At 54.3% G+C, this 27,394-nt stretch overlaps 14 protein-coding genes across 14 annotated transcripts; 8 read left to right on the top strand and 6 right to left on the bottom strand.

Moving 5' to 3' along the window:
* Positions 1-161: 161 nt before the first annotated feature.
* Positions 162-2,153, top strand: MYCGRDRAFT_96944 (uncharacterized protein; the record flags this gene model as incomplete). The annotated part of the gene is made up of 5 exons (XM_003848156.1): positions 162-213; positions 275-739; positions 851-1,097; positions 1,238-1,977; positions 2,059-2,153. 5 exons carry the CDS (start codon positions 162-164, stop codon positions 2,151-2,153), a joined length of 1,599 nt encoding a protein of 532 aa, XP_003848204.1.
* Positions 2,154-2,703: 550 nt separating this feature from the next.
* Positions 2,704-3,373, bottom strand: MYCGRDRAFT_96943 (uncharacterized protein; the record flags this gene model as incomplete). Its single annotated transcript, XM_003847830.1, has 2 exons — positions 2,704-3,081; positions 3,143-3,373. The coding sequence occupies 2 exons, from the start codon at positions 3,371-3,373 to the stop codon at positions 2,704-2,706; spliced, it is 609 nt and encodes a 202-aa protein (XP_003847878.1).
* Positions 3,374-4,803: 1,430 nt separating this feature from the next.
* Positions 4,804-5,731, top strand: MYCGRDRAFT_96942 (uncharacterized protein; the record flags this gene model as incomplete). The annotated part of the gene is made up of 3 exons (XM_003848157.1): positions 4,804-5,005; positions 5,060-5,647; positions 5,700-5,731. 3 exons carry the CDS (start codon positions 4,804-4,806, stop codon positions 5,729-5,731), a joined length of 822 nt encoding a protein of 273 aa, XP_003848205.1.
* Positions 5,732-6,453: 722 nt separating this feature from the next.
* On the top strand, positions 6,454-7,668 carry MYCGRDRAFT_111415 (uncharacterized protein; the record flags this gene model as incomplete). Its single annotated transcript, XM_003848158.1, has 1 exon — positions 6,454-7,668. The coding sequence occupies one exon, from the start codon at positions 6,454-6,456 to the stop codon at positions 7,666-7,668; it is 1,215 nt and encodes a 404-aa protein (XP_003848206.1).
* Positions 7,669-7,920: 252 nt separating this feature from the next.
* MYCGRDRAFT_111414 (uncharacterized protein) lies at positions 7,921-9,426 on the bottom strand (the record flags this gene model as incomplete). Its single annotated transcript, XM_003847829.1, has 1 exon — positions 7,921-9,426. One exon carries the CDS (start codon positions 9,424-9,426, stop codon positions 7,921-7,923), a length of 1,506 nt encoding a protein of 501 aa, XP_003847877.1.
* Positions 9,427-10,130: 704 nt separating this feature from the next.
* MYCGRDRAFT_111413 (uncharacterized protein) lies at positions 10,131-11,771 on the top strand (the record flags this gene model as incomplete). Its single annotated transcript, XM_003848159.1, has 1 exon — positions 10,131-11,771. The coding sequence occupies one exon, from the start codon at positions 10,212-10,214 to the stop codon at positions 11,769-11,771; it is 1,560 nt and encodes a 519-aa protein (XP_003848207.1).
* A 358-nt stretch (positions 11,772-12,129) lies between these two features.
* Positions 12,130-13,888, top strand: MYCGRDRAFT_111412 (uncharacterized protein; the record flags this gene model as incomplete). The annotated part of the gene is made up of 4 exons (XM_003848160.1): positions 12,130-12,161; positions 13,078-13,121; positions 13,292-13,448; positions 13,519-13,888. The coding sequence occupies 4 exons, from the start codon at positions 12,130-12,132 to the stop codon at positions 13,886-13,888; spliced, it is 603 nt and encodes a 200-aa protein (XP_003848208.1).
* A 321-nt stretch (positions 13,889-14,209) lies between these two features.
* On the bottom strand, positions 14,210-15,427 carry MYCGRDRAFT_82765 (uncharacterized protein; the record flags this gene model as incomplete). The annotated part of the gene is made up of 3 exons (XM_003847828.1): positions 14,210-14,815; positions 14,871-15,344; positions 15,399-15,427. Coding segments are annotated over 3 exons (958 nt in total), but the record flags the coding sequence as incomplete, so codon positions are not given.
* Positions 15,428-16,027: 600 nt separating this feature from the next.
* MYCGRDRAFT_15902 (uncharacterized protein) lies at positions 16,028-16,753 on the top strand (the record flags this gene model as incomplete). Its single annotated transcript, XM_003848161.1, has 1 exon — positions 16,028-16,753. A coding segment is annotated over one exon (726 nt), but the record flags the coding sequence as incomplete, so codon positions are not given.
* An 800-nt stretch (positions 16,754-17,553) lies between these two features.
* MgERP1 (Erp like protein) lies at positions 17,554-18,368 on the bottom strand (the record flags this gene model as incomplete). The annotated part of the gene is made up of 3 exons (XM_003847827.1): positions 17,554-18,030; positions 18,088-18,161; positions 18,212-18,368. 3 exons carry the CDS (start codon positions 18,333-18,335, stop codon positions 17,554-17,556), a joined length of 675 nt encoding a protein of 224 aa, XP_003847875.1.
* Positions 18,369-18,889: 521 nt separating this feature from the next.
* MYCGRDRAFT_77248 (uncharacterized protein) lies at positions 18,890-19,557 on the bottom strand (the record flags this gene model as incomplete). Its single annotated transcript, XM_003847826.1, has 2 exons — positions 18,890-19,010; positions 19,059-19,557. 2 exons carry the CDS (start codon positions 19,466-19,468, stop codon positions 18,890-18,892), a joined length of 531 nt encoding a protein of 176 aa, XP_003847874.1.
* Positions 19,558-21,949: 2,392 nt separating this feature from the next.
* MYCGRDRAFT_77247 (uncharacterized protein) lies at positions 21,950-22,743 on the top strand (the record flags this gene model as incomplete). The annotated part of the gene is made up of 3 exons (XM_003848162.1): positions 21,950-22,354; positions 22,434-22,615; positions 22,669-22,743. Coding segments are annotated over 3 exons (297 nt in total), but the record flags the coding sequence as incomplete, so codon positions are not given.
* Positions 22,744-23,401: 658 nt separating this feature from the next.
* On the bottom strand, positions 23,402-25,893 carry ACO2 (aconitate hydratase; the record flags this gene model as incomplete). The annotated part of the gene is made up of 3 exons (XM_003847825.1): positions 23,402-24,923; positions 24,983-25,804; positions 25,856-25,893. 3 exons carry the CDS (start codon positions 25,891-25,893, stop codon positions 23,402-23,404), a joined length of 2,382 nt encoding a protein of 793 aa, XP_003847873.1.
* A 301-nt stretch (positions 25,894-26,194) lies between these two features.
* MYCGRDRAFT_50298 (uncharacterized protein) lies at positions 26,195-26,986 on the top strand (the record flags this gene model as incomplete). Its single annotated transcript, XM_003848163.1, has 3 exons — positions 26,195-26,531; positions 26,600-26,728; positions 26,790-26,986. 3 exons carry the CDS (start codon positions 26,195-26,197, stop codon positions 26,984-26,986), a joined length of 663 nt encoding a protein of 220 aa, XP_003848211.1.
* Positions 26,987-27,394: the final 408 nt, after the last annotated feature.

The following is a 27,394-nucleotide window of genomic DNA, read 5'->3' as shown; positions in this document are numbered from 1 at the left end:
GGCTTGCAGGACAACGGGAACCCCGAGCAGCCAACGGATAATGAGTCCAAAAGACGCGGGCTGCTGCGTCGCCGTCAGGTATGTACAAAAGACCCGACAACGCTCTCACAAGCAAGTGTTGTCTCACTACCTATCGCTTCCTCCCTTCGCTTGCTCTCAAAATGCAGCTTCTTAGTTCCTTCTCCGTCCTCCTGCTTCTGTGCGGCATCGGCGGTGCGACTCCGCTCGAAATTCGAGAAGCTTCAATCAACCTCACCAACTTGTGGCCTTGCAGCGGCTGACAGAAAGCAAAACGTCCTCCAAACCGTCCCCGCCAGCTCTCTCTCGCAGTGCACAGCAATCTGTTTCAACAACTCGAAATGTGCTGCTTATGCATTGTCGGGTGGCTACTGCCGTACCTATTCGGCATCGGTTTCTGCCATCGCTGACGCTAAGCCTACATCGCAAGCTCGCTTCTACGACAGAGCCTGCCAGATATGCGTTCTGAAGGCGGGTGACAAGAATCAGAATATTCTCAAGACCTTCGCCGCGACAGCGGTTAATCAATGCACCACTCAATGCCTGAGCAGCTCGCAATGCAAGGCCTACGCATTCGGCTACGGATACTGCCGTCTATACTCGGCACCAGTGGCCACCGTCGCAACACCGAACGAGTCGTCCCGTGCCGTCCTCTACGACAGGACTTGCCCTCGCCCATCCGCGGTCACAACAACGACGAGCAAGACTAGCGCGACAACGGGTAGGAGTAGTACTACGACAACCCGTGTCAGCATGACAACGGCTCGAACAATTACAATGACATCTCGTGTCAGCACGACAGCGACTCGGACAAGTACTACGACTTCTCAAGCTATACCCAGAACGATCAACGAGTTCGACAAGCTCGATCAGGACGAGTGTCACGACCTCCAGAGCAAGCACCACTACACGGTCAAGTACAACATCTGGTACCACTCAGCCTCTATCTCCAAGCTTGACAACCTCCAAGCCGACCACATCGTCTTCGGCAACATCAGCATCAACGACCTCCGTCGCAGCAAGCACCACTACAGGACCGCCATGCCCGTCCAACACGCCATTCACCATCCGGCGGAGCGGTGATGACATGCCCGGAAGAATCATTGACGAAGGCTCGACCGATCAGCGAGTAGAGATGTCTTCCGGCACACCTTCAGTGCTGTACCGGGAAGTCGGCGACTGTCGACACCGATTGGTATGGCCCATACCTGCGCTTCAGTCCAGGTTCCACCAATGCTGGGCGGCGAGCTGTGTGCTCTGTCCTACAAGTGGCGGCCACGAATTCACTGAAGTGCACGTTTCCCGATGGTCGCTATGGCGATCCGGACCAGTTCTCCAAGTCACCTCAGGACTCATTCCTGCACGTTGGGACTGGATATCTCAGCAACGCCATGGGAGTGTTTGCTGCTATTGATGTTCTTGTTACCTTCCAGCCCGTCGCTGCTGTTGCTACTACTACCTCTATTACTGTGAACACTCCCTCTTCGACCACTTCGGCTGCGTCAACAACCACCACTTCAGCCGCAGCGGCAGGATGCGACGCTGGTGGCTTCAGACTGCAGGCCGCCGACGGTAATTACCTTGCCATATACTGGTTAGACCCATACGACCCCTTGATCTCACCTGTGTCGAGCTACTCTGATGCCACCATATACAAGCTGGATGGCAGTCGCCTTATTGATGCAGACCAGAGGTCCTGGTCTATCGAAGCTGGCCGTCCAGGATATGTATATGAGATGACTCCAGCTGAGGCGCAGAACAGCAATGGCTTGATCGACATGGCATGTGCTCTCGATGCCAACAAGGTTCTGAATTGCCACGATCGGACTGCGTCTGAACGCAACGTGCTACAATTCTACTCAAACAAGCTCCTGATCGACAGTCAACGATATTCAGACAGCACGGTCATGACTTTCACTGCCACACCGTGCGACGGAGGCAGTGCTACATTATCCTCAAGTACGACTACGTCGACACCAGCTCCTCTGCCCACATTGGGAGACAGCAACGGCATCAGGAACCCGGATTTCGAAACCACAGCCACTGATCCCACGAACATATCCGAATGGATGTCTCAGTCGACCAAGTCCGTCAATGACCAAGGAAAGGCTGAAAGTGGGAGCGGAGACGCGTGAGTACATGAAAGCCTCCATTACACATCCCGCTGACACTTAGCAGATCGCTCATATCTCGAGCTGGATCTACCGGCGTAGGGTCAACGGCGTCACTCTCGCAATCGACCAGCTATACACCTGCCAACGACGTCGTTCTGAACTACTACTACCGTTTGGGTTCACTGGTGGCGCCAGCGGGATCAAGCTGCGCCCTCCAGGTCTATTTTGGCGGTGAGATACGTGCTACCCACACGCTTACCTCTGCGGACTTGTCGAAGAACTATTGGCTGAATAACGCCATATTCCCCGCCGTCTTGGGTGCCAACAAGGTGGCCAAATTTGAGTTTTCCTGCGCGTTTGGGAGCTTTGACGAGGACTATGTGGGTGAGGTCCGCATTGATGATGTGTACCTGGGTCTGGGTGGCTAGCTCTACAGAAAGAAACCAATGTCATCCGTTGACTGACGCTCTGAGGAGCTGACATGCGTTGAGACACGTGCTTCCTTCGATACTGGCTTACGCTGTTTGAGGAGGCTTTTGAAATGCTCGCCCGCAATCAATCGTTCGTCCTGTTACGGCATCGAAAGCGTCACCAAGCCACTGACCAGCATCGTGCACACCCATACCATCACCCGACTCCTCGTTCCTTCGATCTTCCTATGCCTTTGCGAAGCACCACTTTCCTTGACACATGCACCTCCACCCGCCGTCCGCTCCGCACCCTTCGTGACCTTCACATCATACTGGTAGTAGTCGCCACCCGTCAAATTGTAACTGACCGTAGATCTGATATCATTCCCGTACCCACCCGCCGCGATCTCAGCCACGCAAGAAGCCGACAAAGCAGCCTTGTCCAGCGCGCAGGATTGAGTGATGGTGGCGGAGGTCTCGGAGTAGATGGCTGGCGTTGTGGCGATGTAAAAGTCGGTGCCTTCGGTTATGGTGGCGGTCTGGAGGGGAGGAGGTCAGTTGATGTTGGAGAGCTTGGCTTGGAGAGCGGAGGTTGCGTACCCGAGGACTGCATTCGTTGTTGATCGGCGCGGAGGTGCATGAGATCACGTAGATTGTGGAGCCGTTGCAGGCGTTTTGTATTGAAGCTGCCCAGCCGGCGTTTGGGTCGATGTTTTGGATGAAGAGTCGAGCATTGTCGGAGAAGGAAGTTGTCTGCGCGAATGCATGTCCGATCAGGGTGAGTAGTGTTGCGCGGGTAGCGAGGAGTGATGTGCTGGTGGCGGAAAGCATCGTTTTGAAAGGCGCAGGTGCGTGTAGCAGGGTCTGTTCGATCGAGGAAGTGAAGTGAAGTGAGGTTGAGACAAACTTCCGGCGGAACACCCGGCGGTAAGGTCGGTACTACCTTAAGAGCATGCTGAAGTGAATGCAAAACGTAGGCTAAGAGAATCTGTCACTAATCTTAAGCAGGTCGCCGCCGAGACGGTGTGGCAGCAAGATCTAAGCGAAGGCTCCCAAGTAGCGAGGTTGCTCCTTCCCATCCTGAGTGGAGACAAAAGTCTGATGCGGCAAGACCTGTCGCTGGACTGTCTGCATCATTGTGGCGAGACCGTTAATCCATCCCAACCTTTCATAGAGCCTTCACTACCGAGCTATTCCCTCAGACTACAGCCTTGAGGACCCTCATCGTGCAGCAGGTTTGATAAGACCCAATTCCAGACAACATACGCTCGCAAAGTCGATCAATGGATCGGACCGAGGGCTCGCTTGCTGTCCCATGGGCCGACCAACTGGCTTGTGCGAGAGTTTTTCGTGGAGCGTCATCGGATCCACGGACTATCTGGTCAGCTTGCGACAAGCAGCGGCCCTCGAGAGATATCGCTAATTTTTTGGGCGAAGAGGCATCTGCTGTTTCTGCAGTAGACTCGAGAGAAGACCCACCCATCGAAATAGACATCTCTGCTCCTTCGCGCTCTCGCTTGCTCAAATCAGAGCAGTGGCGCGCACGCTGGTGGATATCGCAGCTGTCGGTACTCCAGCATTGAACGCGGAGTTTCATTGGATCGGTTGGAGCACGACTTCCTGCACTCGAGTGCTGTCAATTGCACCATGAATATCTTCCAAGCGTATTCCCCGCGATAGAGCATGCAGACATGAGCAATCAGATGACTGTGACCCAGATCTGCACTGTTCTCGCAAGTTTCACGCAATGCCATCAGATGTGGTACTGTGCGAGATCTCAGGCCATCTGAATTGCAAAGACGCGGCCGACTGGAGATCGAATCGACATGCGACTGCGTTTCACAAGGAGTGGGTGATGTAAGCATGAGACGTCAAGGTGAAGCGCATGCCAATGACTTGCAAAGATTATGAGCGGAGTGAACGACATGTTCATGGCGACTCGTGCAGATGACATGTCGTCGACTCGTGCAGACTGCCAGGAACCATGCGCCACAATGGTGTGGCTTGACCCTCAGAGCACAAGGGTCTACGGCCGAGGTTAGTTCGGCTGCATTGAACATGATCAGTGAAGAACAACGACAACAACGAACGTCAAACTGCATTGAACATCAACACCAAACAGACTTCCTCAAGCAGAGCCGAAAACATACTGTACCATATCAGCAAGGAGGCTCATTCTTCGAAGCGACCATCAAGATGTCCATCTCAAAGTACGACGATATCATCGTCACGGTCCAGGATGGCATTGGCACGATCAAGGCATGTTCTTCGTAGCAGACTCGGCATCGAACGATCAGCTGACTCAATTCCAGTTCAACCGGCCGAAGCAGCTCAATTCCTTCGGCGGCAGCATGATCTCCGATACCATTTCGGCACTTCGCGAGCTGGATAGACATCCCGACACCACATTCACTGTCCTCACCGGCGAAGGTAGATTCTTCGCCGCAGGAGCAGATGTCACGAGTACGAATTCAGTAGCTTGAGACGGGACTGCGATGACTGACCATCCCATCACAGGCGTCACCAAAACCCCCACCAGCTTCAAGAACGAAGGCGAGAAGAAGATCTTCTGGGCCGAGCGGTTCGCCGTGGGCATGGAACTCGTCCGATCCATCATCGACCACAAGAAAGTCGTCGTGCTAGCCATGAACGGCCACGGAGTCGGCGCAGGAGCCGCATGGTTCCAAGGCTCGAGCGATCTCTTCTACGCCGCCGAGGGCACATGGCTGCAAGTGACATTCAGCCAGCTGGGTCTGATTCCCGAGAACGGAAGCGCCGTCAACTGGGCGCAGCACATGGGCGTCCACCGCGCGAATGACTGGTTGATGTTCGGCGGTAAGGCGCCGGTGGAGGAGTTGAAGGAAATGGGACTGGTGAATAAGATTTTCCCGAAGGAGAACTTTCACGCCGAGGTGCATGCTTACCTCAAGGAGATGCTGAGGGAGAGGGATGGGAATTCGTTGATGGAGATGAAGAGGTTGCAGAATAAGAGTACGAGGGATGCGAGGATTCTGGGACTGTTTGAGGCGTGGCAGGCGCTTTCGGAGAAGTTTGTTGCGGGCGAGCCGCAGAAGAGGATGGGGGCGAAGATGCAGGAGTTGGCGGGTGAGTATTGCGTTCTCTCTGAGGTTTTCATTCCTGCTGACACCTCGATCAGACAAGCGCAAAAACCGAGAGTCGAAGATGTGAGCGTTGTTGCTGGTTCTATGCTTGAATCTGTTGCACATTGGTCTTCTTCCGTCACTATATCGAGCATGCAGTCTTCAATGTACTTACCTCACGATTTGACGATGCTTTCCTCACACTGCCACTTGCCAACTCGTCCGTGCCTGTGAGTTCATCGATTCTCGAAATAGAAAGTGCTACTTATGGCTCCCGTCATTCATCAACGTCACCTCATAGATCGGAGCGATGAAGCTGATGTTCAAGTCGAGTGACCTCCACCGAGTGCATGAAACCGGCAATCCAAGTTCACATCAAAATCAAGGGGCTGACTCAGCGTGGTTGATCCCTGCATATCTCCGGGAAAACCGTCTTCCAAGGTTCCATTGCGCCTCTGACCTCCTATTCCTGCTGATCAACCGCCAACCAACAAAGACTAACCCCTACCCCTCGACTCAATTTCGCTTTGCGCGCATTCACAAGCCCTGATAGGCACAGCGCGTGGACCAGGCTAGGGCCTACGCCTGTCATGCAACAAAGCTAATGATGATGTAGGCCTTACACGCACCCCGTTGACTTTATTCTTTGCGGCCCAGTGCCTGACCATGCCCCTGCGCGCAATCATCTGTAGATTGTAAGTCGCTCGTGAGCCGCTCGTGCTGGTCGCGAAGCTCTTCTTGATTGAGAGTCTCTTCTTTTTCCCTCTCTCTCTCTCTCATCCCACCTCACTCCCCCCATCCGTTGCCAAAATGGGCAACGCCTCCTCCAAACAAAAAGTCGCCCTCCGCGAACAACTCGAAGCCCTCGACAAGCAATGCAAAATCACCACCGAGCTCAAAGCCGCCATCGAAGCCGAACTCGCCGGCACGTCCAAAACCCTCGAGGACCGCGATAAAGACTTGCAAAATCTCCGCGATGAGATCAAGGAATTGACACAAGCCAATGCCACGGTGCGGCAGGATAAATTGAATGCGATTTCGAATCTGCAGAATGAACTCAGTCGGGAGCTGCAGGGACAATTGCGGGTGGCGGAGAGTTTGACGCAGGAACGGAATCGGGCGAGGAAGCAGGCGGCGGAGTTGGAGGCGGAGTTGAAGGAGAAGGATGAGTCGAGTCGGTCGGCTGTGACGGAAGCGAAGACGTTGCGGGAGAAGCTCGAAGAGAGCGTCAGTTCGCATGAGGTGGAGTTGCAGAAGATGAAAGACGAGCTAGCGGCACTGCAGGAAAGCAACAAGACACAAGTCGAAGAGCTAGAACAGAAAGCAAAAGACGACATGGCCGCAGTCCAACAAAAGCACACCACCGCCGCCGCGGAAGAAAAGTCCAAAACGCAAAAGGACATCGCCGAGCTAGTCCAAAGCTCCAAATCGCTACGAACCCGCAACGTCGAACTGGAAGAAGAACTCGCCACCACCAAAACCGCCCTCGAAACCAGCGAAAAAGACCGCACCTCCCTCACCGACCGCGTCATCTCCCTCGCCAAAGCAAACTCTGAATCCGAACAAGCCCTCGCAAGCTACCAATCCGGGTCCCGCACCGCCCTCGACGACCTCTCCAACACCCAAGCCGCCCTCACAACAGCTCAAACCGAACGCGCCGCTCTCGAACAAAAACTCTCCGCTCTCGAGTCCCAACTCGCGTCTGAAAAGTCCGCCCGCGCGGCCCTACAGACTTCTTCCTCGACGGTACATAACGACCTCGCGGCGGCGGTGAAGCGAGCGGATGGTCTAGCGGCGGAAAATGCTGCGACCCAACGTGCGTTGGCGGACGCGCAGGCGGCGAAGGATGCGTTGCAGCAGAAATTCAATGCGGGGATTTCGAAGCAGAGTGGGTTGTTTGAGGCGTTTCAGGCGTTGAAGATTGAGTTGGCGGAGACGCAGGGACGGTATCGGGAGGTGGTGAGTGCGCAGGGTGGGAGTGGAGGGATTGCGGGGGATCAGAGGACGCCGGCGGGGAGGGTGTGAGGAGGATTGGAGCGGAGGTGGGAATGGGTTGGAGGGAGGATGAGGGTCGGTTTGGAAACGGAAAGATTGATTGAATACCCAGTTGTGCTATTGAGCGAGGTCTTTTGTTTGTCTTGTTTCTCTCATATTTTGGCGTTGGAGGAAAGATTACCTGTGGCGAGTTGGGTCTGAGGTGCACAATACACATGTTGAGAAACATAAAATAGAAGCGTCCCTGATTTTCATCAAGTACATTTGCGGCCTTTCGATGATCTAGTAAAACCTCCCTCCAACCCACGCCCCCTTCCCATCCCCAAACACACCCTCCACCTCCGCCTCCCCACCACACATATCCCTCCAAGGCCAAAAGTCCTCTTCCAGCGCATCCCCAACCTGCAGTCCCTTCCTCAACCCCCCATTAAACGCACCCGCCGTATCAGGCTTCGCTTTCCGGTTCCAAAACGTCCTGTCTCCAAGTCGAGTCCGTCCATCCGAGGCGAAAACCGGAATCGAAGCGACGATCGTGGAGGGGAGGTGTTGCGCGGCGGTGTAGAGGGTTCGAGCGTGGGGGTGGTAGAAGAGGGATTTCCAGGTTTGAGTGCGCTGTGAGGGAGGGGTGGATGGTGGATGGAGGAGGAGGGGTGGGGAGTGAGGGGTTGAAGAGGAGGGGTGGAAGAGGAGGACGGAAGACCAGGTTGCGGTGTGTGGGAGGGTGGGCTCGGAGCCGAAGACGGTCCAGTAGGGGGGTGTGCTTTCGGTGATTTCGGGTGGGAGGGTGGAGAGGGATTTCCAAGTGCTTTTGTTGGTGGAGGGGGGGATGGAGGTGCTGAGGTGGGAGGTGGTGTCGAGGGTGATTCCTAGTTCGGGGTCTTGGTTGAAGGTGAACCAGTTTTGGTCGACTTGGGTTTGGCGGTGGAGGAGCTGTTCGGTGTAGAGTGTCGTGAAGATGTTGTGGACGCTCGCTGATGGGTCTTGATTGAGTGCCACCAATGTGCGAGTGAGAAGCTGGCGAATATCCTTTACCGGTCCCATCATGTACCCTTCTCCAAGAGGCTTCGAGCTGAGATCTGGCGCAGCGTCGCATCTTGCGCCTACCTCGCCATCGGAAACAAGACGGCATGTTGCCGCTGGAAATACAATGCTGTGCAGGACACTCTTCTTCACATCGTCCATTCGAGTAGCTCTCGCGCTCTCGTCCGCCTCCGTCAAGATTCGATAGTACCTCTGCAGCAATACCTGTGGCCTCAGTTGAAAGTACACGCCGGGCTCATCCAGAAGGAGGACGATACCATCTTCGCCTTCCGGTGGAGTTCTGCCGAGCCATTTGAGAATTGCTTCCACCCATACTACGGCCGGTGTTGGAGGCTGCGTCTCTGTGACCTCCTTATCAACGCCGTTCTCATTCACCTGTCCTTCGTCTCTGGGCTGAATAGGAGACGGATCCAGAGGAAGTAGTTGAGGTATCGGATAGTTCAACACCTGAGCCGAGAGGATGGTGCGGCACGTCTCCACATCTTGCTTCCTCCCACCTGGAATCAAAAGACTGAAAAAGAGCGGTCTTGTTGCATCCTCAATCTCAGCTTGAGTGGGCGGTGTTGTAGTATGAGAAGCATCTCCAGCGCCATCGCCGGTACCCAAAGCGTAAGTCAGAAGTAAGACCGCTGCCAAAAGAGCTGCTGCAATGATCCGGCGATACGGCGTGGTCCGACTGAGGAGGTGACGTTGAGACTCCGGCAGGAGAGAGGTGTAGTCATGGCTCCAGGAGAACTTGGAAGACATGTCGCCTGCTGTATTTCAAACTTCATCAATCATCCGTCTTCCGTATATAGCCCTTCAAGGACCTCTTCCCCCGACAGTCCAGCATGATGAAAAAGCAGAGCTAAGACGAGACCTCCAAGACCCCCGCCGAGCACCGAACATTTCCACGAGCGAGATGAGACATGCCCAGTCCACGCATGCGTACACTCTCTCCCTTCCACAAACCCGTCTCGGCATTGGAACACACGTCGTGCGAACAAGGATGACAATCCTGATGCATCCAACGCGCGGTGCCAAGCACCCGAAGCTGAAACTCGCAGAGCAGAAAGTGGACCTCACCTCTTCCCTCTTCGCACATCGCATTGGTCTCCTTCACGGTTCCACTGCGCATTGACAGGGTTTCCCAAACCCATTTGCTCGCCCAGTGGAGCCGCTGAACTCGTTTCTATCTCGATTCTATCTCTATCGCATGCACTGTTGGCTGACGTCGCTTCTTTGACCGATGCGCATCAGCCGCTCTTCCTGTGCTGGAAAATAGGTGGGTCGTGGCGGCATGCCAGTGCCGTGTTGGATGAGGATGCCGCGCGCCACGGCGAGGTCATTGTTGTGCCTGATCTGTCTATCTGCGCTTCTGGTCGAGTGGGACATTTCCTTCCGTTCCTGCGTGTCAGCTTCTCTGGCGGCATTTTCTCAGCCCTTGTCGGTTGTCTTGCAGAGTCCATTTCTTCGAGACATGTTCACCATTTCCTTCCATGCGATGCGATAACGATATTCATTACTTTTCCTGATCTCTACAGCGGTCCACGATGCCCTCCCCCCTCCGTCGTCCCATCGTCCTCCTCTCCTCCACCCTCTTCGCTCTAATCCTCCTACTTCTCCTCTACATACCCCCAACCCATCCCCCTCCATCTCCACCACCCAACTCCTCCCTCCCCTCCCCCAGCACCAAATACCACGGCCCCTCCCCCACCTCCCCACCTCCCCTCACCCGCCGACGCATCCACCACCTCCTCCCCGCCACAGCCCTCAACCCCGACGCCTGCAAACTCCTCCTCACGAGCCAAATCCTCACCTACCCGCCTCCCATCCTCATCGGCTGGGGAGGTCACGGCCGCTGGAATGGTTCTTCTAATCACCTTTTTAAATTCCCGCTTTTCGACGAGTATTTCTCCACCCTCGGACCGGAATCCGACGAGGATTTGGTGGTTTTGTTGGATGCGTATGATGTCTGGCTGCAATTACCGGTGGAGGTGATGATTAAACGATATCTCCTCGCAATCGGGAAGGAGAATCGACGGCTGGAACGGGAAGGGATTCTCGATGTGGAAGCTGTGGGTGGGAAGGTGAGGAATACGGTCCTCTTTGGCGCGGATCGACTTTGTTGGCCACAAGATCCCGGGAAGCAGATTCCATGCTGGTCGTCCCCGGCGTCGCTCTTACCGGAATACATCATGGGTCCGTCGACTGATCGTGGAGATCTGGAGCATGCACCTGCCGTACGACCTCGACATTTGAATTCCGGCACTCTGATTGGAAGACTAGCGGATGTGCGGGACTTTTGGAATTCGACGTATGAGATTGTGGAGGAGTTACGACCGGTTAGTGAGTGGAAGTTGAAGAATAGCGATCAGCATTATTTGCATGTTTTGTGGAATTTACAAGAGGAAGCACGGTTGGGGTTGGCGAATGGGACGATGGTGGCGGGAGGTGGAGATGGATTGGTGAACAGGAGGAGGGAGTTTGGGGTTACGGTGGATGGGGAGGGGGATTGTTTTCAGGAGAGTTTGTATCATGAGTATGTGACTTGGATGAGGTTTAATCATTCCTCCTTGTCGTCGTCAGCGCCCGGGAAGGGAGGGGAGAATCGACGACATGCGGAGATGGGACGACTGGATCGATTGGTGCTGGATGAGGATATCGCCTCCTCACCTGGCCCTTTTGCCGCGGATGCGGTGACTTCTCTGCTTGATGGCCGGGGTTGGGAGCAGATGCCGCTGGGCATGAATGTCCTGACGGGCACGGTGTTTCCACTATTTCACATCACGCCGTTGAAGTATCTCCGCGACTTGTGGTGGGGAAGGATGTGGTTCCATCCGCACGCTGAGGCGTTGTTGCTGGCGGGACGGAGGAAGTGGTTGGGTGAAGGGTGGAGGGAGGGGAAAGATGGGACGGGGGAGAGGGTCGTGGCGACGGTGGAGGGGGTGGAGTATGTGGCTGTTGAAGGGGTGAGAGGAGTCAGTGATGGTGAGTTGGCGAAGAGTCGGAGTGAGGAGTTCAGGAAGGGAGGGGTGTGGAATGATTTGGGGGAATGGATGGCTTGGGAGGATGTTTGTGGCGAGCATGAGGGGAAGGTGTTTAATCCGTAGAGGGGCCTGAGTGAGTATCTAGTCGTGATGCTCGGAATCAAGAAATGGTATACTCTCGTGTTCGGACGACAACATACCTCAGGCATCGACAGATTGCCATTGCGGATTCCAGACCAGCCCAGACATTCGTACTGCAGTCCAGAAGACCGCAGCTTTCGTCTCGTTCGATCACGCTCACCATGGACGAAGGGTCCGATCGCGACGTCCTTGTCGACGATCGATCATTGCATTCCATGGTCCCTGCACCGGCACATCTTCCGGTTGGAGCTCCACTTGGTTCTTAGCGCGGCTCCTGAGTCCGGGGTAGAAAAAGCGGGGATGTCATTCGGTACTTGAGTCTTGGGAATGCAAGGTCCTCATGTACCGACGCGGTTGGTCGTTTGTTTCGTCGTAAGTAGGAGATGAATGGGAAGTGCTTGCCGTGTGCTTGGAGAGTCGTCTCGGTTGCGGTGATAAAACGGTGTGCTCGATTGCGTGAGAAATGGCGAGCTCGTCTCGTCCTTTCCCCGGACTTTTGTGAAACGTGGCCGTGAGAGGGCTGACGTCAAAGGGTCAAGAGCTTCCAGGTTGTCAATGGAAGCGATAGGAATCAACAGACGAGGATCAATCATCAAAGATATGAGGATCTTCCATGCATGCGTCAACATAAACAACATCGAGAATGAAACGTGTCCTTTTTGACGTGTCGTCTGTCGTCACATCTCACAGCAGTGTCGTTATCGGCAGCATTGGGGTTGTTTATCGGGCTTTGTTTCAGCGATGGGGACGGGAGCTCTCCAGCAACCCCACTAGGCCTCGCGTCGACTTCCACTTCCACCCTGGACGAGGTCGCGTGACGGGTGACTGTTCTCTATCTCTCAATGGCGTCGGGTCTAGAAGAATATCGAACGTCGGGTGACTCTCAATATGGAGCAGTCTAGTCGACGATAGCACGGAAAGAAGTGGAAAAGGATGACAAGAACAGCGACATCGGCAAGATTGTCCCTGATGAAGCAGGAGCTGTCCTCATTGTGTGGTTCCGGTGGATGGTCACGGTCACGCGATCGATACCATGACTGGACCTCTCTCCCTCTCCCTCTCTCCTTGCGATAGCTCCTCATTGGGAGACATCTGACGTTGCAAGAGAGAGCTCGGAGCAATCTCAGACCTCACCTCATCTTTCTTCTTGTCTCTTTCTTGCTCATCAACTTCTCCTTCCTTCTCCTCTACAACAACGACAAGAATCATCAAAACCATCGACCGTTCATCATCCAAGCTTCTCTCGTGAAGCCATATCACGCTTCACATTGACCTCATCCGTCTCAAGAAACCACAACACCACTCACCTCACTGCAATCAAGTTACTCAACAGTACGTACCTCATCTGACATTCCACCTCTTATCAATGCCTTCAATGCCTCAAACCACCTCGATCGTCCCATCAATCATCATCACCGCATCCTCCTTCACCCTCACACCTCAGCTCTCCCCTTTCACCTCCCGTCTCCATCTCTCAAACATTCAACTAACCTCCTCCACAGTGACCCGCACCCACAAAGCCACCGACCGCGACCACGTCGGCCTCGCCAACGGCACCGCCGCCGCCACCGAGCACCTCCCCCGCTACTTCGGAAAATCCGGCTACGTCGACAACGCTCCCACCAGCACCAAGAAGCAGGGCGGTGGAAAAGCCAACTGGTGAGATCCACCTCTTCACCCTCCACCTCCCCTCCCTCTCCACCTCACCCACTAACATTCCACCTCAAAGGGGCCAACCCATCATCTCCGACCTCGCAGACCTCCCCATCAACACCTTCCACCCGAAACGCCGCACCAACTCCAACAACTTCCCCACCCTCCCTCAATCCACCCGTCGTCGTTCCTCCGTCAGCATCACCGCCGCCCTGGCGGGTACCTCTTCCTCTTCCTCTTCCTCCGCTCCTCACTCCGCCCTCAAGACCAAGTTCGAAGACGTCGATCCCGAAGCTATCGAGTACGACGAGTACTTGCATGGTCCACCGGCCACCACGACTGAGGAGGAGGAGGAGGAATTGGGGTTGGAGAAGATGAGTACTGCTTCTTCGGCCGGTACGGTGGAGGAGGAGGATGGGGTTGCTGGTGGGGTGGAGAAGAAGTGAGTGAGGGATGAGTGAAGGATAAGGGAACGGGCAATGGGCATGTACTATGACGATGGATGAGGGAAAGGCATCCGGACTGGGAGGAATGGGTCAATGGCAATGGCAGACGCAATCAAAGCGCAAGGAATGATCAAGGAAAATCCGGAAAACCCGAGATGAGATGTGTACTATCAGCGAATGAATGAAACGAAATCCGAAATGCTCACTGGCTCCGGTTGATTGTGTGTGTGTACTTGTAGCAACAAAGGCCTCGTTCTTCACGCACAGTCGCCTCTCGCCTTTCGAGCTACCATATCGATGCGAGTTGCCAACCAGACCCAAGGACGGGGAGCGTGGCAGACTGAAGATCAAAGACATCGTCTGAACTGTGATCATGACACTCATCACGCGAAGAAATATGTCGAAACCATGGGATCGTGCTTCGTGTCTACGTTGAGTATCGTTATTGCTCGTCTCAATGCCCAACCACCCTCTAACCGTTGACGATGGTGCCTCCGTTGCCTACAGTGGGGTCAGTAAAAGTGCGTTTTTGGTGCTGTCCGATGGATGACTTACAGTGAATCACCTGCCCACTCAACATACTGCTATCACTGCTCGCCAAGAACACCACACAGCTGGCAATCTCACTGGGCTGTCCCGGTCGTCCCATCGGGCTCGTGAAGCTCTTCTGCTGTTCCTCACCCATCGTCGCGGCGATCAAGGGAGTCCAGACGGGTCCGGGAGCGACGGCGTTGACGCGGATCTTTTGGTCGACGAATTGGTTCGAGAGGCCGCGGGTGAATGAGACAATCGCACCCTTTGTGGAAGTGTAGTCGAGCAAATCCGGGCGACCGATGTAAGCGTTGATCGAAGCGTTGTTGATGACCGTGCCGCCGCCAGAGTTCTTGAGGAGATGAGGCAGAGCGGCTTTGGAGAGGTAGAAGAAGGCTGTGAAAGTAAGATCAGTAATTGTCGTTCGAAAGAATGTGACAACAAAACGTACGATGAATGTTCGTGTCGAAAGTCTTCAACCACTGCTCATCCGGCAGACTGAGGATATTCTCCTGCACCATCTGATACGCATGGTTATTGAACAAGACATCCAATCCTCCAAGCTGCTTGACCGCCTCCTCCACCGCTTTCACGCAGTTCTCCTTCTTCGTCAAGTCCGCCGCGTGGAGGTAGCACTTCCGTCCGTGTTCCTCGACTTCCTTCTTCGTCTGCTGAGCGTCCTTCTCTTCTTCCGGGAGATACACGATGAAGGAGTCGGCGCCTTCCATGGCGAACAGGACGGCAGAGGCACGTCCGATGCCGGAGTCGCCGCCTGTGATCAGGGCTTTCTTGCCGGCGAGTTTGTTGGCGGATTTGTAGAGTTGGTATTTTCCGTCGGGGGTGGGGACTTGGTTCGTTGCGGGGGCTGGGTCGAGTTTGTGTTGGTGGCCTGGTGGGTCTTGGAATTGGTTCTCGGGCATGTGGCCTGGAGGGGGAGGTGTTAGATGAGGGTAGAGGAGGCATTGGTGGTGACGCTTACCGGGTTCGAATTGGGATTTGTCGGCCATGGTTGCGGATGCGTTGGTTGTGTTTGAGTGAAAGTCTGTTGTTGTTGTGGTTGAGAAGAAGAAGAAGAAGAAGTAGGAGAATGCTCTTATCCGACAGTGTTTGTAGCACCTTCCCATTCAACACTCAACACACTGCTCATCGCGACCTCACTGCACTTTTTGAGTCGCGAATGACATCACAGAGGATCATACTGGTGGGTCGCCATGCCTTCGACTCTGATGCATTCATGACTGCGCCTGCCGGGGTTGTTCTCCGCGGCAGTGATGTGAATGTCTCCCACGTGCGTGACAGTGTGAGATGTCTTGATGCGGAAGGAGCAATGATGGTTGTTGGTGGATCAGAAGAAAGGGCGACGCGACTCGCGTTGATCGTCTCGCGCCTAAATTCACGTGGGAGCTATTTTTGTCCATCACTTCGACCTCATCCTTGTCGACATCGAATACCGATGAACCTTGAATAAGACCAACGCCATGACGAGAACTCGATAACATACAAACGATGCTCCTCCGCCACCTCTGGCCATGCCGACAATTCTCTAGCAAATTCGTCCTTACCTCCAGAAGATATCTTACGACCACCACTGCATCTCCGTCTCATGGACCTCTCAACATCCTCTTCTGCGGCGCCGACGCTTTCTCTCTCCCCTCCCTGAAAGCACTGCACGATCTCTCCTTGCAGTCTCCATCAAACATCACCTCTCTGACCGTCCTCTGCCGACCGGACAAATACACCGGACGAGGCTACAAAACTCTCTCCTCTCCACCCATCAAGTCGTTCGCCCAGTCTCTCGAGATCCCCGTCCTTCAACGAGACACCTTCACCGGATGGACACCATCTTCACCCGTTGACTTGATCGTCACAGTCTCCTTCGGCCTCCTCGTGCCAGCCAGGATCTTGCAAGCCGCCAAATATGGAGGCGTCAATATCCACCCTTCGCTACTTCCGGACTTGAGAGGTCCGGCGCCGATTCAGAGGGCGCTATTGGAGGGACGGAGGGAGACGGGCGTCAGTTTGCAGACGATGCATCCTGAGCGATTCGATGCAGGCAAGGTGTTGGATCGAAGGAAGGTGGACGTGCCGGAGAATGCAGGCGTTGGGGATATGATCAGAATCCTGGGTCCTCTCGGAGCGGAGATGCTTGGGAACTATGTCTCTTCAGATGCATTCGCGGATGGAGTGAGAGGTCATGAAGATGTCATGCAAGATGAGGAGAAGTCAAAGTCGAGCTACGCGGCGAAGCTCACGAAGAAAGACCAGCATGTAGACTGGACGACCTGGGACGCAGAGCAAGTGGTGCGGTACGATCGGGTACTGGGAAATTTGTGGGACATGTCGACGTTCCGAAGCTGCCTTCCCGACAAAGCCAAAGTAAAGGGCGACAAGCGAGTGACATTCCAAGGACCATGGAGCGTCTTCAACCCCGACGAAGATGTTTGTGTCGTGTACCAAGACAAGGCTGTGGTGCTTTGTGAAAATGCTTATAAGGAGAGGCATCTCGCTCTCGAAACTGCCGACGGACTCCTTGTGAGTCCCGCCAGTGCTACGATTGAAGGCGAGAAGAAGGGCAAAGCTCTACCGACTCTGGTACAAGGACTGGAACCGCGAGCGCAGGAGTTTGAAGAGTGGTGGCGGGAAAGTTTTGACTTTGATCATCCCGATCCCAATGGACCTCCTCCCAATCCCCACGAATACTTTGACGTGCGGCATTGAAGCTCGGGCCCAGAGTTCAATTCTACGAATTGATGGCGAAGAAGAGGACCTTGAAGCCGAGAAGGCACGAAAAGGTTTCAACGTCGCTCTAGCCGAACGAGGTCAATGCGGAAGAGGCACTACGTTATGCGAAGATGATGGGCTTTGAAAAGCTTCCCTACTGACATCACACTGTTCCCAGTCTAGCAAGCCGAACAGAGGCGCTCTTCAGTCTTCCATCTTGTAATCCTGCTCATCTTTCTTGTTGCCCGAGATCCGGTTCTGTTGGTGCTCATATGCAGAGCCAAAAAGGTACAGCTTTTCACGTCTATCGTTATGCGTACAGCACAACACCATTGTCATCCAGCTATGCTCACAGTCCCGTCTTATGTCATCTCTCGTCCAGGCCGCCATCCCTCCGCCTTCTCCCACCCCGTCTACGTCAACTTCTGCTTGATGAAAAACGCCCTCAAATAGCTCAACTGCCACGCGCACGTCACTCCCAAAACCACACACTGAATCATCGTCCACCTCACCACCCTCGCATTCACACTCTCACTCTGATCCCTAAACTCCGCCTCCCTCTCCCTCTGGAACATCTGCTCCCGGCGAATATCCTGCAGTCTCGCATTCAAATCCTTCGCGCGCTGTGCGACCTCGCTCAACTTGCTCTTGTCACTCGACTCGATGGCGGAGGTCTGGCCGATGGCGAGTTGCAATTCGAGTTTGACGCCGCCGGCTTCCCGTCCGCTGAAGAGCCAGCCGGAATTTTGGGGCACGTTGTTCGGCGTCAGGCAGATGCGGTGTTCGCCCGAGTCGGCGGCTGTGAAGGTGAATTTTCCGGTGGAGGAGCCGGTTTGCGAGACGACGCGGTGGTCGTGGTCGAAGATTTCTTCGACGCGGATGTACATGCCCTGTGAAATGGTTAGGCGTGGGTTTGGGGGGAGTGGGTGGTGGGGAAGAGGGCGTACCATTGTTGGAAGGCCTTGGGGATTTGAGGTATAGGCGTTTTGCTGGACGTTCCATTGGAGTCCTTTGTAATGTCCTGGGTTCCTGTCAGTACTGCGCGGTCTCGGTGTATTGCGACGAACATACCAACGACCAGCGTGTCCTTTGGCAGTTCCTCGATGAAGCACTTCTCTTCGCCGGCGTGCAGGTAGAAGTAGAGCGCATTGCTTGGAGCGACGAGGAGCGCGGCGAGACCTAGGAGAGACCACATCGTGGGCGATGTTTCGAGTGAGGTCGTGGGCGAGTTGTGAGGTGTGGTCGAGTTCTCCTACCGATTTCGAGGCTACGCGACAGGAGGTCGAAATGCTTCAGGGTTCAAGCACGTGACTGTTGGTTGAAGACAGCTCGCTTCGCACTCCCAAGGTATCTACACAATACACAAACACACAGTGCACGGCAGTCAACGATATGTCAGAGGTCTATCGAGCAAGAGAAGCGCCGCAGTAGCCAGAAGATCTGGCATGAGCAATATCGCACCAGGCGCGGTAGCTTCATTGCACGGCGAGTCGAGCCACACCACACTTCACTGCCGACGTGACAGCAGTGCAAGCAAGAGCATTCGAAGGCTTTTCTGGGCGAGATTCTCACGAGCGTTTGCCGTCGTATGTCGAAGGTATGATCTGGCTGACCTCCCACAGACCAGCACAGCAAGAGACTCGATGATCTTATGACCGAGACCATGCTTAATACGACCAGAAAACTCGCCCAGGATTCTCATTGCAAGTCGTCTACTCATCAACGTATCTATCAGTGCTGTCGTCGTCATCAATGACCGTCGCAGTGATCGCCAGTGGGATCCCAATGTCCAAGTACGAAGCTCCCGAGAAAGGTTCCGCCCAACACCGCAATGAAGTATCCAACATTCATCGTCATAACCGCCAGCATCCTAATCGAGTCAGCGTTGGACCTGGAACGAGAGACGAACAACACCTACAGCAGATAACTCGTCCCGGCCAGGATCGTATCCAGACAAGCTCTCGCCAGCGCAATATTGATGTTCCACGGGCGACCCTTCTCGATGTTGGATCTCAGTCCAGCATCTTCGCCTTCGAAGTCCTTTCGCAGAATACTCGTTTCTCGTCGATACGTGTACCAGGCCATCAGGCCGTCGAAGTTGACCCGTAACACCACGATGGCGCGGAATATGGCGGCAAGAACGATCAGGAAGATGACGGTTCCGACGTATTGTCCTGTGGTGTTGGGAGTCCAACTTTCGGCGTAGAGAGGTGTGCTTCGGCTGGTAAAGAAGGTCATCATCATATTTGCCATGGACATTATGCTGTGGCCGCTGTGGTCGTTCGACTCCATGCCAGAATTCATGTTCATACTGCTGGAGTGGACCATACTCGGGTCGGTGGTGTATCGTATTGATGGAGAGGAGGGCTCGTTGCGGGTGGCTGCTGCTCGAGCTGCTCGCAGTTCAAGGAATGGTGAAGCACTGGGGAGCTGCTCTTGTTGACGCGATGAAGCATCCAGGTCCTTGATACGTGCCTCAAGGCCAGCTACAAAAATGTGCTCACGAGGATCCTCATCAGTCGAAAGAAAAGACAGCAAGGTCGCATATACGAACTCAATCTAGTCGCAAACGTGCTCAATCCATGAGCAACGAAGCCCTGTAGGGGCCAAAGTGCAGCATTGGCAGGATGCGAAATACTTGCTCAAACGATCTCGTCGGATTCGGCGCTGGCTCGGGTTGTGGTAGTCTTCGCAAATCTACCGATGATATGAAGGCGCTAATACGGAGCAGGTTATGCCATCGCATGTGCAACTGCTGTCTTCGTCACGATCCTTCGTGCATTGGTGAGTCCGTTTGAGCGCATCTCGGCTAGGGGAACATACCTCTGTGCTTCCGCTCAAACTGCACCGACCAAGGTAATCGAGCGAAGCATGTAGGTCGAGGAATGTTGGTGAGCTCGGCAGGGAGATTCGATCAGCGACAACAACACGGTCATATCAGAACTTGATTCCTGTCATTGCTTACATTTGACTAGACAAAGTACACCTAGGTAGCTGGGAGCGTACAGTGTGAGCGGAAGCACGGAGATGCCTGCATCAAGACTCGACAAGAAAGGCGTTATTCGCCTCAGCTGGTGTGAATTTCTCTATATTCGACATTGTCTTTGCTTTGCTCTCCCGCTCAGCTTCTCCTGCTTCCACCTTTGCCTTCCACATAGTCAACCCAGCAACGGCCGTGTAGACTTGCAACAAAAGTCAAACAATTGCAAGATCATCATGTCGATGATGTCGCATTCCAACGCGCACGGTGTAAGCGAAGGATGGGTATATCAACCAATCATGCTGCATTTGAGTCGATGATAGCATTGATTCATGCAGTGACGATTCCGGCATCTCATTCCGTACGACAGACCACTCAGCAAGCTTTCATCGAGGCCGAGGCGTTGCTGCACGACTCTTTGGGCGTCTTCGTCTGTGGCCCGTTGAGCATGCAATCCGACGCTGCTTCAAATATGGGAAGAAGGATGGGTCTTTGCACATGGAGCACTGATCGTAGGCGCCAGGAGCTCAAGTATGACTGTCGTGCGTAGTGCTGCTTCCGAGCTGCCGGCTGGATCTTCACGGAATGCTTACTAAACGGACCAGTGTCTGCAACGCGATCTGGCAACGACATCCTTTGAGTCAACCTAATCGGATCTTGAGCAAGAACTTTCTGCTGTACAATGCCATCCGTGGTTGTTTGCCCAGGGTAGGACCTCGTCGCTCGGAAGTCTGCGGACGACACTCGACTGCGCCTCGATTGTACAAAGCCTCGACATTCCTCGCCTTCTTCCACTTCTGACTTACATCTCCAATCTCCACAACACTCCGAGCGCCTTCGCAACCGACCCACTCCAAAGCGAGCCAAAATAATCCACCATGCAGCTCACAACATACCTGCTCATCGCCACTTCAATCGTCGGAGCATTCGGAAGCCCTGCGAACAGTCCACCCAAGAATCCAAGCACAAATCCGGACCCAAACAAGAAGCACAACATGTACTGCGACGGAGGACAAGCCTTAGCAACGGCCTATTCCTGTGCCGATGCACACGGCGGCCCGGTAAGATCTGCTGCACGCCATATACCGATCATTGGAATTACTGCTGACGTCCGAGATGCAGATCTATGACTCCGATCATTGTTGCGTGTACGAGAAGTACCTGGCCGATTTCAATAAGGGCTGTGCGCACCGTGGTGGGTCGGGGAAGGAGGATCCTAAAGGTTGTTGAACGAGCTTGAGGGAAGGCGATTTGACTGGCATCGACGAAGGGCGGGGAATGATGGTGTGATAAATCCGGAAGGACGGAAGGGTGTCTATTGTATTTTATCGCACGGTTGGGAGTGCCGTGATGCCGCTTGACATTCGCAATCCGACCACTCATTCTTTTGCGGGCTTCAACCTGAACTTCTTCAGTGCGTGCACTGTCTTCCGACCCAACGTGTAGCAAGCATCTCACGGGTTTGAGTCACCGTCCGCGTCGCCGGGCTACCCAGGTCGAATTCGCGGTGTTTGACAGGGTGAGGATGTCGGGCGAGTCCTATATTCCAAGACCGACAGCCTAAGCGAGGGTATCTCTGTCGACCTGACTACGGTGAAAGGGAATCGCAGGATGAAGATTTCTATGTCTGGAGTGATGAGTGTCGTGTCTGGCGGTCTATTTGATGTCAGCTCGTTCTCTGAGGTGGCCATGCAGGAAAGAAGCTTTCTTAGCAGTCGCTAGCGACGGGAACGCCCGCGCGAGTGGACCTCAGTGATCACGGGGAAAGCAGAATGGAAGCTTTGGTACCCAAACGACCTTGCCCAAACACTCCCAAACATCAACGTCACCTCCTGATCTCCCTCTCCTCGACCGATCACCGCATACGAACAATTTGCTTGCCGCCAATCCCAAGAAGCACTGCAGTCCGCGTCCAATTGCCCTTCGATCGCTCTCTGGAAACAAAGAGATCAGCTCTCCGACTTCCTTGGCTCAATAGCCCCCCGCTACGCAAGCAAAGCAGACGCCCATAGGTCGACCCGCCGAGCCGACATTGCAAGACACAGGCGTTTCGAAAGACCCGGAGCTTACAGGAAGAGCACAAACGAAGAAAAGAGACAAGCTCGGCAGTTTTGGGAGCAGAGCTCAACTCCACCGCATACCCCACAGCAGCACTGTTCAGTCAACAGGAGACTAGACTCTGCGCGGCAAAGATGGCTCTCAACCCTCACCAAAAGAACAAGGTGGACATCAACGTATGTCGTCCAGGTCCTCCGTCTCTCAACAGACATATTCTCCTCCCGTGCTCCTGCTAACAGCCGCTCTTCCACCTAGAGCCTGAACGAAGAAGAACAAAAGCTCTTCCGCCTCTACGGCAAACTCCCCAACAAAAAGGACCTCTTGACCAAAAAACTCTCCGAGCGCAAATACTTCGACTCGGGCGACTACGCCCTTTCCAAAGCCGGGAAAGCGGACACCAGCGCTCTCGGAGGAGGCCTGGGTCGCGAACACCCTACGTATTCCCCTCTCTTCTCCCATCTGCACCACCTTGCGCTAACACTTCAACCAGACCAGAAAACATCCCCCACCTCTCCCAAACACAATCCAACTCCTCCAGCTCAGGTACGCCCTCGGGTAGCACCCCACCCGACGGCCAACGCGGGTCCTTCTCTGGTCCCAGCGGCGTCGGCGCTCCGGTTCTACACCCCGGAACACCAGGTGGATCATCAGGCAGTCCGGTCAAAGAGGCGTCGTTCCTGCACCGAGGTATGAGCGTGGATGAGCTGGATACAGACTCCCGTGCGGCGGACTCGCAGGTGAAAGATGCTGAGGAGCAGGGTGTGCCGATACGGCAGTGATTGGGAGAGATGGGATTGGGTGCGATGAGGTTTGTTTTTTGTTTTTGATGTGTGGTGATTTTTTTGGGACAGACGAGTATACGGCAGCAAAGGGCGCGGGACGGTTGGGATATTCGAGCAGGACTATGGTTGGTGTAACGCAGGACTACGGCCGTGGCGATTGAGCGGGATTGTGGCGTGGGCGAAAGGCGTAGCAAGGCGTTGAGGTCGCGTCGGCGTTGGCTATGAAGATGCGTGCGAGTATGGAGGAACAACTCAAATTCTCAATTCTCATGGCGTGCACATCAACGGTGAGGACGTCATGAAACCAGTGCTGTTGCATAAACACAATGTCCTTCCGTGAGCAGTGTACTGTACAGCTCTCTACCTCTAATTTTTCCAAACGGACCCGACGATAAGTATCGACACACAGCTCAGCCCTTTTACACTTTTTCCATCACCACTCTACGCCTTCTGCGCCCCCTTCTTCGCCAACAAATTCAGCGCACTACCAGCCAAAATAAACCCCCTCTGATCCTTGCTCATCGTATGCTTAACCTCTACCCGATGCGTCTCCCCACTCCTCTTCTTCAACACCAACACAACCTCTCCCTCTCCACCCTCCAACACATCCCTCAACCCCTCCGTACTAACCTCATCACACCCCTCGAACAAATCATAATCCTTCTCATCCGCAAACGTCAACGGCACAACCCCCTGCTTCTTCAAATTCGTCTCATGAATCCTCGCGAAAGATTTCGTCAGGATAATCTTACCCCCCAAATACCTCGGTTGCAGAGCGGCGTGTTCGCGCGCGGAGCCCTCGCCGTAGTTGTGTTCGGCGACGACGAGCCAGCTTTGACCTTGAGACTTCCATTTGGAGGCGAGAGAGGGGATGGTGTGGGAGCTGCCGTCGACGTCGCGGACGGAGTTGACTTCGTTGGTGTCGGCGGAGAGGGCGCCGATGAGCGTGTTTTCGGAGATGTTGGGAAGGTGGCCTTTGTATTTTAGCCAGGGGCCCGCGGCGGAGATGGTGTCCGTTGTGCATTGGCCTTTGACTTTGGCGAGGACTTTGAGGCCTGTAAGGTCTGAGTCTGGGAATGGTTCAAAGGGTTCGAGAAGGGCGAGACGGGTGCTCGTGGGAGAGACGGCGACTGAGACTTCAGGGTTGGGGATAGGAGGTGTTGGTCGGAAGAGTGGGTTGCCGCTGGCGAAGCCTGCTGACGGCAGGTCGATGCCAGTGGGTGGGTCGAATTTAAAGGTTTCACCGCTAGGAGTAGTGAGAGAGTCGGTAATCGGGTTGAAGTCAGTCCGACCCGCGTAGGACATGGCAGTCACCAGTTCAGGAGAGGCGAGGAAGTTCATCGTCTTGGCGTTGCCATCGTTGCGAGCAGGGAAGTTGCGGTTGTAGGAGCTGAAGATGGCGTTGTTCTCGCCCTTCTTCACGCCGTCGGTACGACTCCACTGGCCAATACAAGGCCCGCAAGCATTCGCGAGGACCAGTCCGCCAGCTTCAGTGAATGTGTCCAGAGTGTCGTCACGAGCAAGGGTAGCACGAATTTGTTCCGAGCCGGGAGTGATGAAGAAGTCAGCCTTTGGCTTGAGTCCGGCGGCCGATGCTTGCTGTACCAGGGATTCGCAACGAGTCATGTCAGCGTATGAACTGTTTGTGCAGCTACCAATCAATCCAGCGCCGAAGGTCTTTGGCCATTGATTCTTCTCCACGGTGTCCTTGAACATGGACAATGGAGTTGAGAGATCTGGAGTGAATGGGCCATTGATGTGTGGCTCGAGATCAGACAGGTTGATCGTCACGACATCGTCGTATTCGCAATCGGAGTCGGCGGCTAGGAGATTGTGGGGACCGGGAGATGAGGCAATGGTATCAGCCTGCTCTGCGATGGAGCCTCGGTGTGTCGACCGCAGGTAGGGACCGTGGGACGAGGATGTGTAAGGGAAGATCGATGTGGTGGCTCCAATTTCGGCGCTAGATTTGATGTGTCAGTGAAACAACCCCTAGAGCAATAGCAAAGAAGTCTGACATACCCCATGTTGCAGATCGTAGCCATGCCTGTGCAGCTCAAGGTTGCCACACCCGGTCCAAAATACTCGGTAATATATCCAGTTCCACCTCGCACTGTCAGCTTCCCTGCCAAGGCAAGAATGACATCCTTTGGCGTCGCCCATCCACTCAGCTGGCCTTCCAAGCGTACTCCTCGAATCTTTGGCGCCTTCAACTCCCACGGAGCATCGACGAGTGCATCGACGGCATCAGCTCCACCGACACCAATGGCAATGGCACCCAATCCTCCACCATTCGGTGTGTGGCTGTCCGTACCGAGCATCATCAAGCCCGGAGCTGCGTAGTTCTCCAAAACAGTCTGATGAATGATACCCGCACCCGGCGGCCAGAACTCAATACCATATCTCTTTCCAGCACTCTCCAAAAAGTCGTAGACCTCCTTGTTTCCCTTGATGCTGTTCGGTAGGTCCAGATCAGCTCCCTTCTCACCAACAATCATATGGTCGCAGTGAATCGAAGCAGGTACGGCCGTTGTAGGCATTCCACAGCTCATGAACTGCAGCAACGCCATCTGTGCACTCGCATCTTGCATGGCGACCCGATCGGGTTTGAGCTTGAGAGTCGCATTGCTGCGAATGTCGGAGCCATTGTTGGTGCCTTCCAGGAGAGATTCTTCAGGGTTGTCGAGGTGGGAGAAGAGGATCTTCTCGGACAGAGTCAGGGGTCGAGATGGGAGGATTCGTCGCACGGCGGAGAGTCGCTTCAGCAGTTTTGGGTATGGAGGAGTGCGTGAAGCGACATCGCTGGCGGCGGGCGTGGAGGATTGATCGGCGGCAGTTGCGAGGCTTCGTTGGAGTTGTTGGCGGAGAGGAGCGGGTAGTGAGAGAAGGGACGACCGGCCATGCGGCACTGCCACTCTCCTCGCAGCAAGCATTTTGAGAGAATAGCGAGTGTTGTCAGAGGAAAGCTTTCTTGTGCAGCTCCGAAGGAATGTCTCCGTCCTCGGCACCTCAGTTCGAGCAATTGGCGAATTAGACGACACCTATTCAAATCATCCTTAATCAATATAGGCTCTCGGATGATCCGCCCGCTAAACCCTGTTGCTTCTCCGGGATATGTTTTAACCTTGCATAAAAAGTTCGACGACATGCATCGATCGTGGAAGAGGAAATCTTGAAGAGCACACTTCTCTCCGAATACAACAACAACAGCAACCACAAAAAAGACGACACAAAATGGCTTCGACCAACCCGCACCAAAGAAAACACACCTTCATAGTCGAACACCTCGACCCCGAACTCGAAGACTGGCAATCCCTCGAATACAACACCATCTCCGCCGAATCCCTCGCCTCCAACTCTCACTTCCTCCTCTCCGGCCTCACTCCCTCTTTCGACTCCGCCTCGCAACTCAACCTCCCTTCCAGCAGCAAAACCTCGCAAACCGTGGAGTCCCTCTACCCAACCCCCGAAGATCGACAAAAAGTTTGCTTGCTCGATCCGAAAGCGGAGCAGGATCTCAGCCCGGAGGATGGAGAGAAGTTTGATGCGTTTTTGTTTGGGGGGATTTTGGGTGAGTGGATGTCTTGTCATTCTCGAGGATGAGTTTGGTCATTAGTTTTTCTCTGACATGTTCTCAAGGCGACGACCCACCACGAGACCGCACTGGCGACCTACGTAAACTTGGATTCCCTGGCCGGAGATTAGGTCCAGAACAGATGACTACCGATACTGCCGTTCGAACGACAAGGATTGTTGTTCAAGAAGGCCGTATGTCTACCAAAGCCAACTCATGCAGCTCACTTCTTCGCGGACTAACCAAATCAAACAGTCAAACTCAGCGAAATCAAATACGTCGACCGTCCCGATGTCGACATCCTCGACGAGAACGGCAAACCGCTTCCCAACGAGAGCATCAGCATGCCATTCAAGTATGTCGCCGACAAGGACGGGAAACCGATCATGCCCGAGGGTATGTACGAGTTGTTAGCGAGTGATGCGGACAAGGGTATCTTGGATCTGTTATGATCAGACATGTCCGCGTGATATTATTGCATGAACCCGCAGAGTACACCACCGAGATTTCCACGCAGTTCACCCGCGATGGCTCAGGTTCAAATCGACTGTGTCCTTTCCCGATCGCGGGTGTTTGGATATTTTGTACATGCTCTGCGTAATGTATATCGTGTTCTCCTTCTTCCAACGCCTCCTTTTCTATGCGGTTTCACTCGATTCCATCTATCCAATACTCGCTACCCTCGCGGTACCGCTGCTGTCACTACTCCTGTGGAATCTCTCCTTTCTACTCCTGCAAACCTCTTCTGTCACATTTGCAGCACAAATTCCATGGTCCGTTGATCAAGTCTCGCGCGCCTGTGCACCTCTTGACTGCTGATCTGATCATATCACTCGCACGTCGGCTGAGCATTGTCTGAG

This window comes from Zymoseptoria tritici, chromosome 12, assembly GCF_000219625.1.
Source record: "Zymoseptoria tritici IPO323 chromosome 12, whole genome shotgun sequence".
Lineage (NCBI taxonomy): Eukaryota > Fungi > Ascomycota > Dothideomycetes > Mycosphaerellales > Mycosphaerellaceae > Zymoseptoria > Zymoseptoria tritici.
This window is presented reverse-complemented; position numbering and strand designations above follow the sequence as displayed.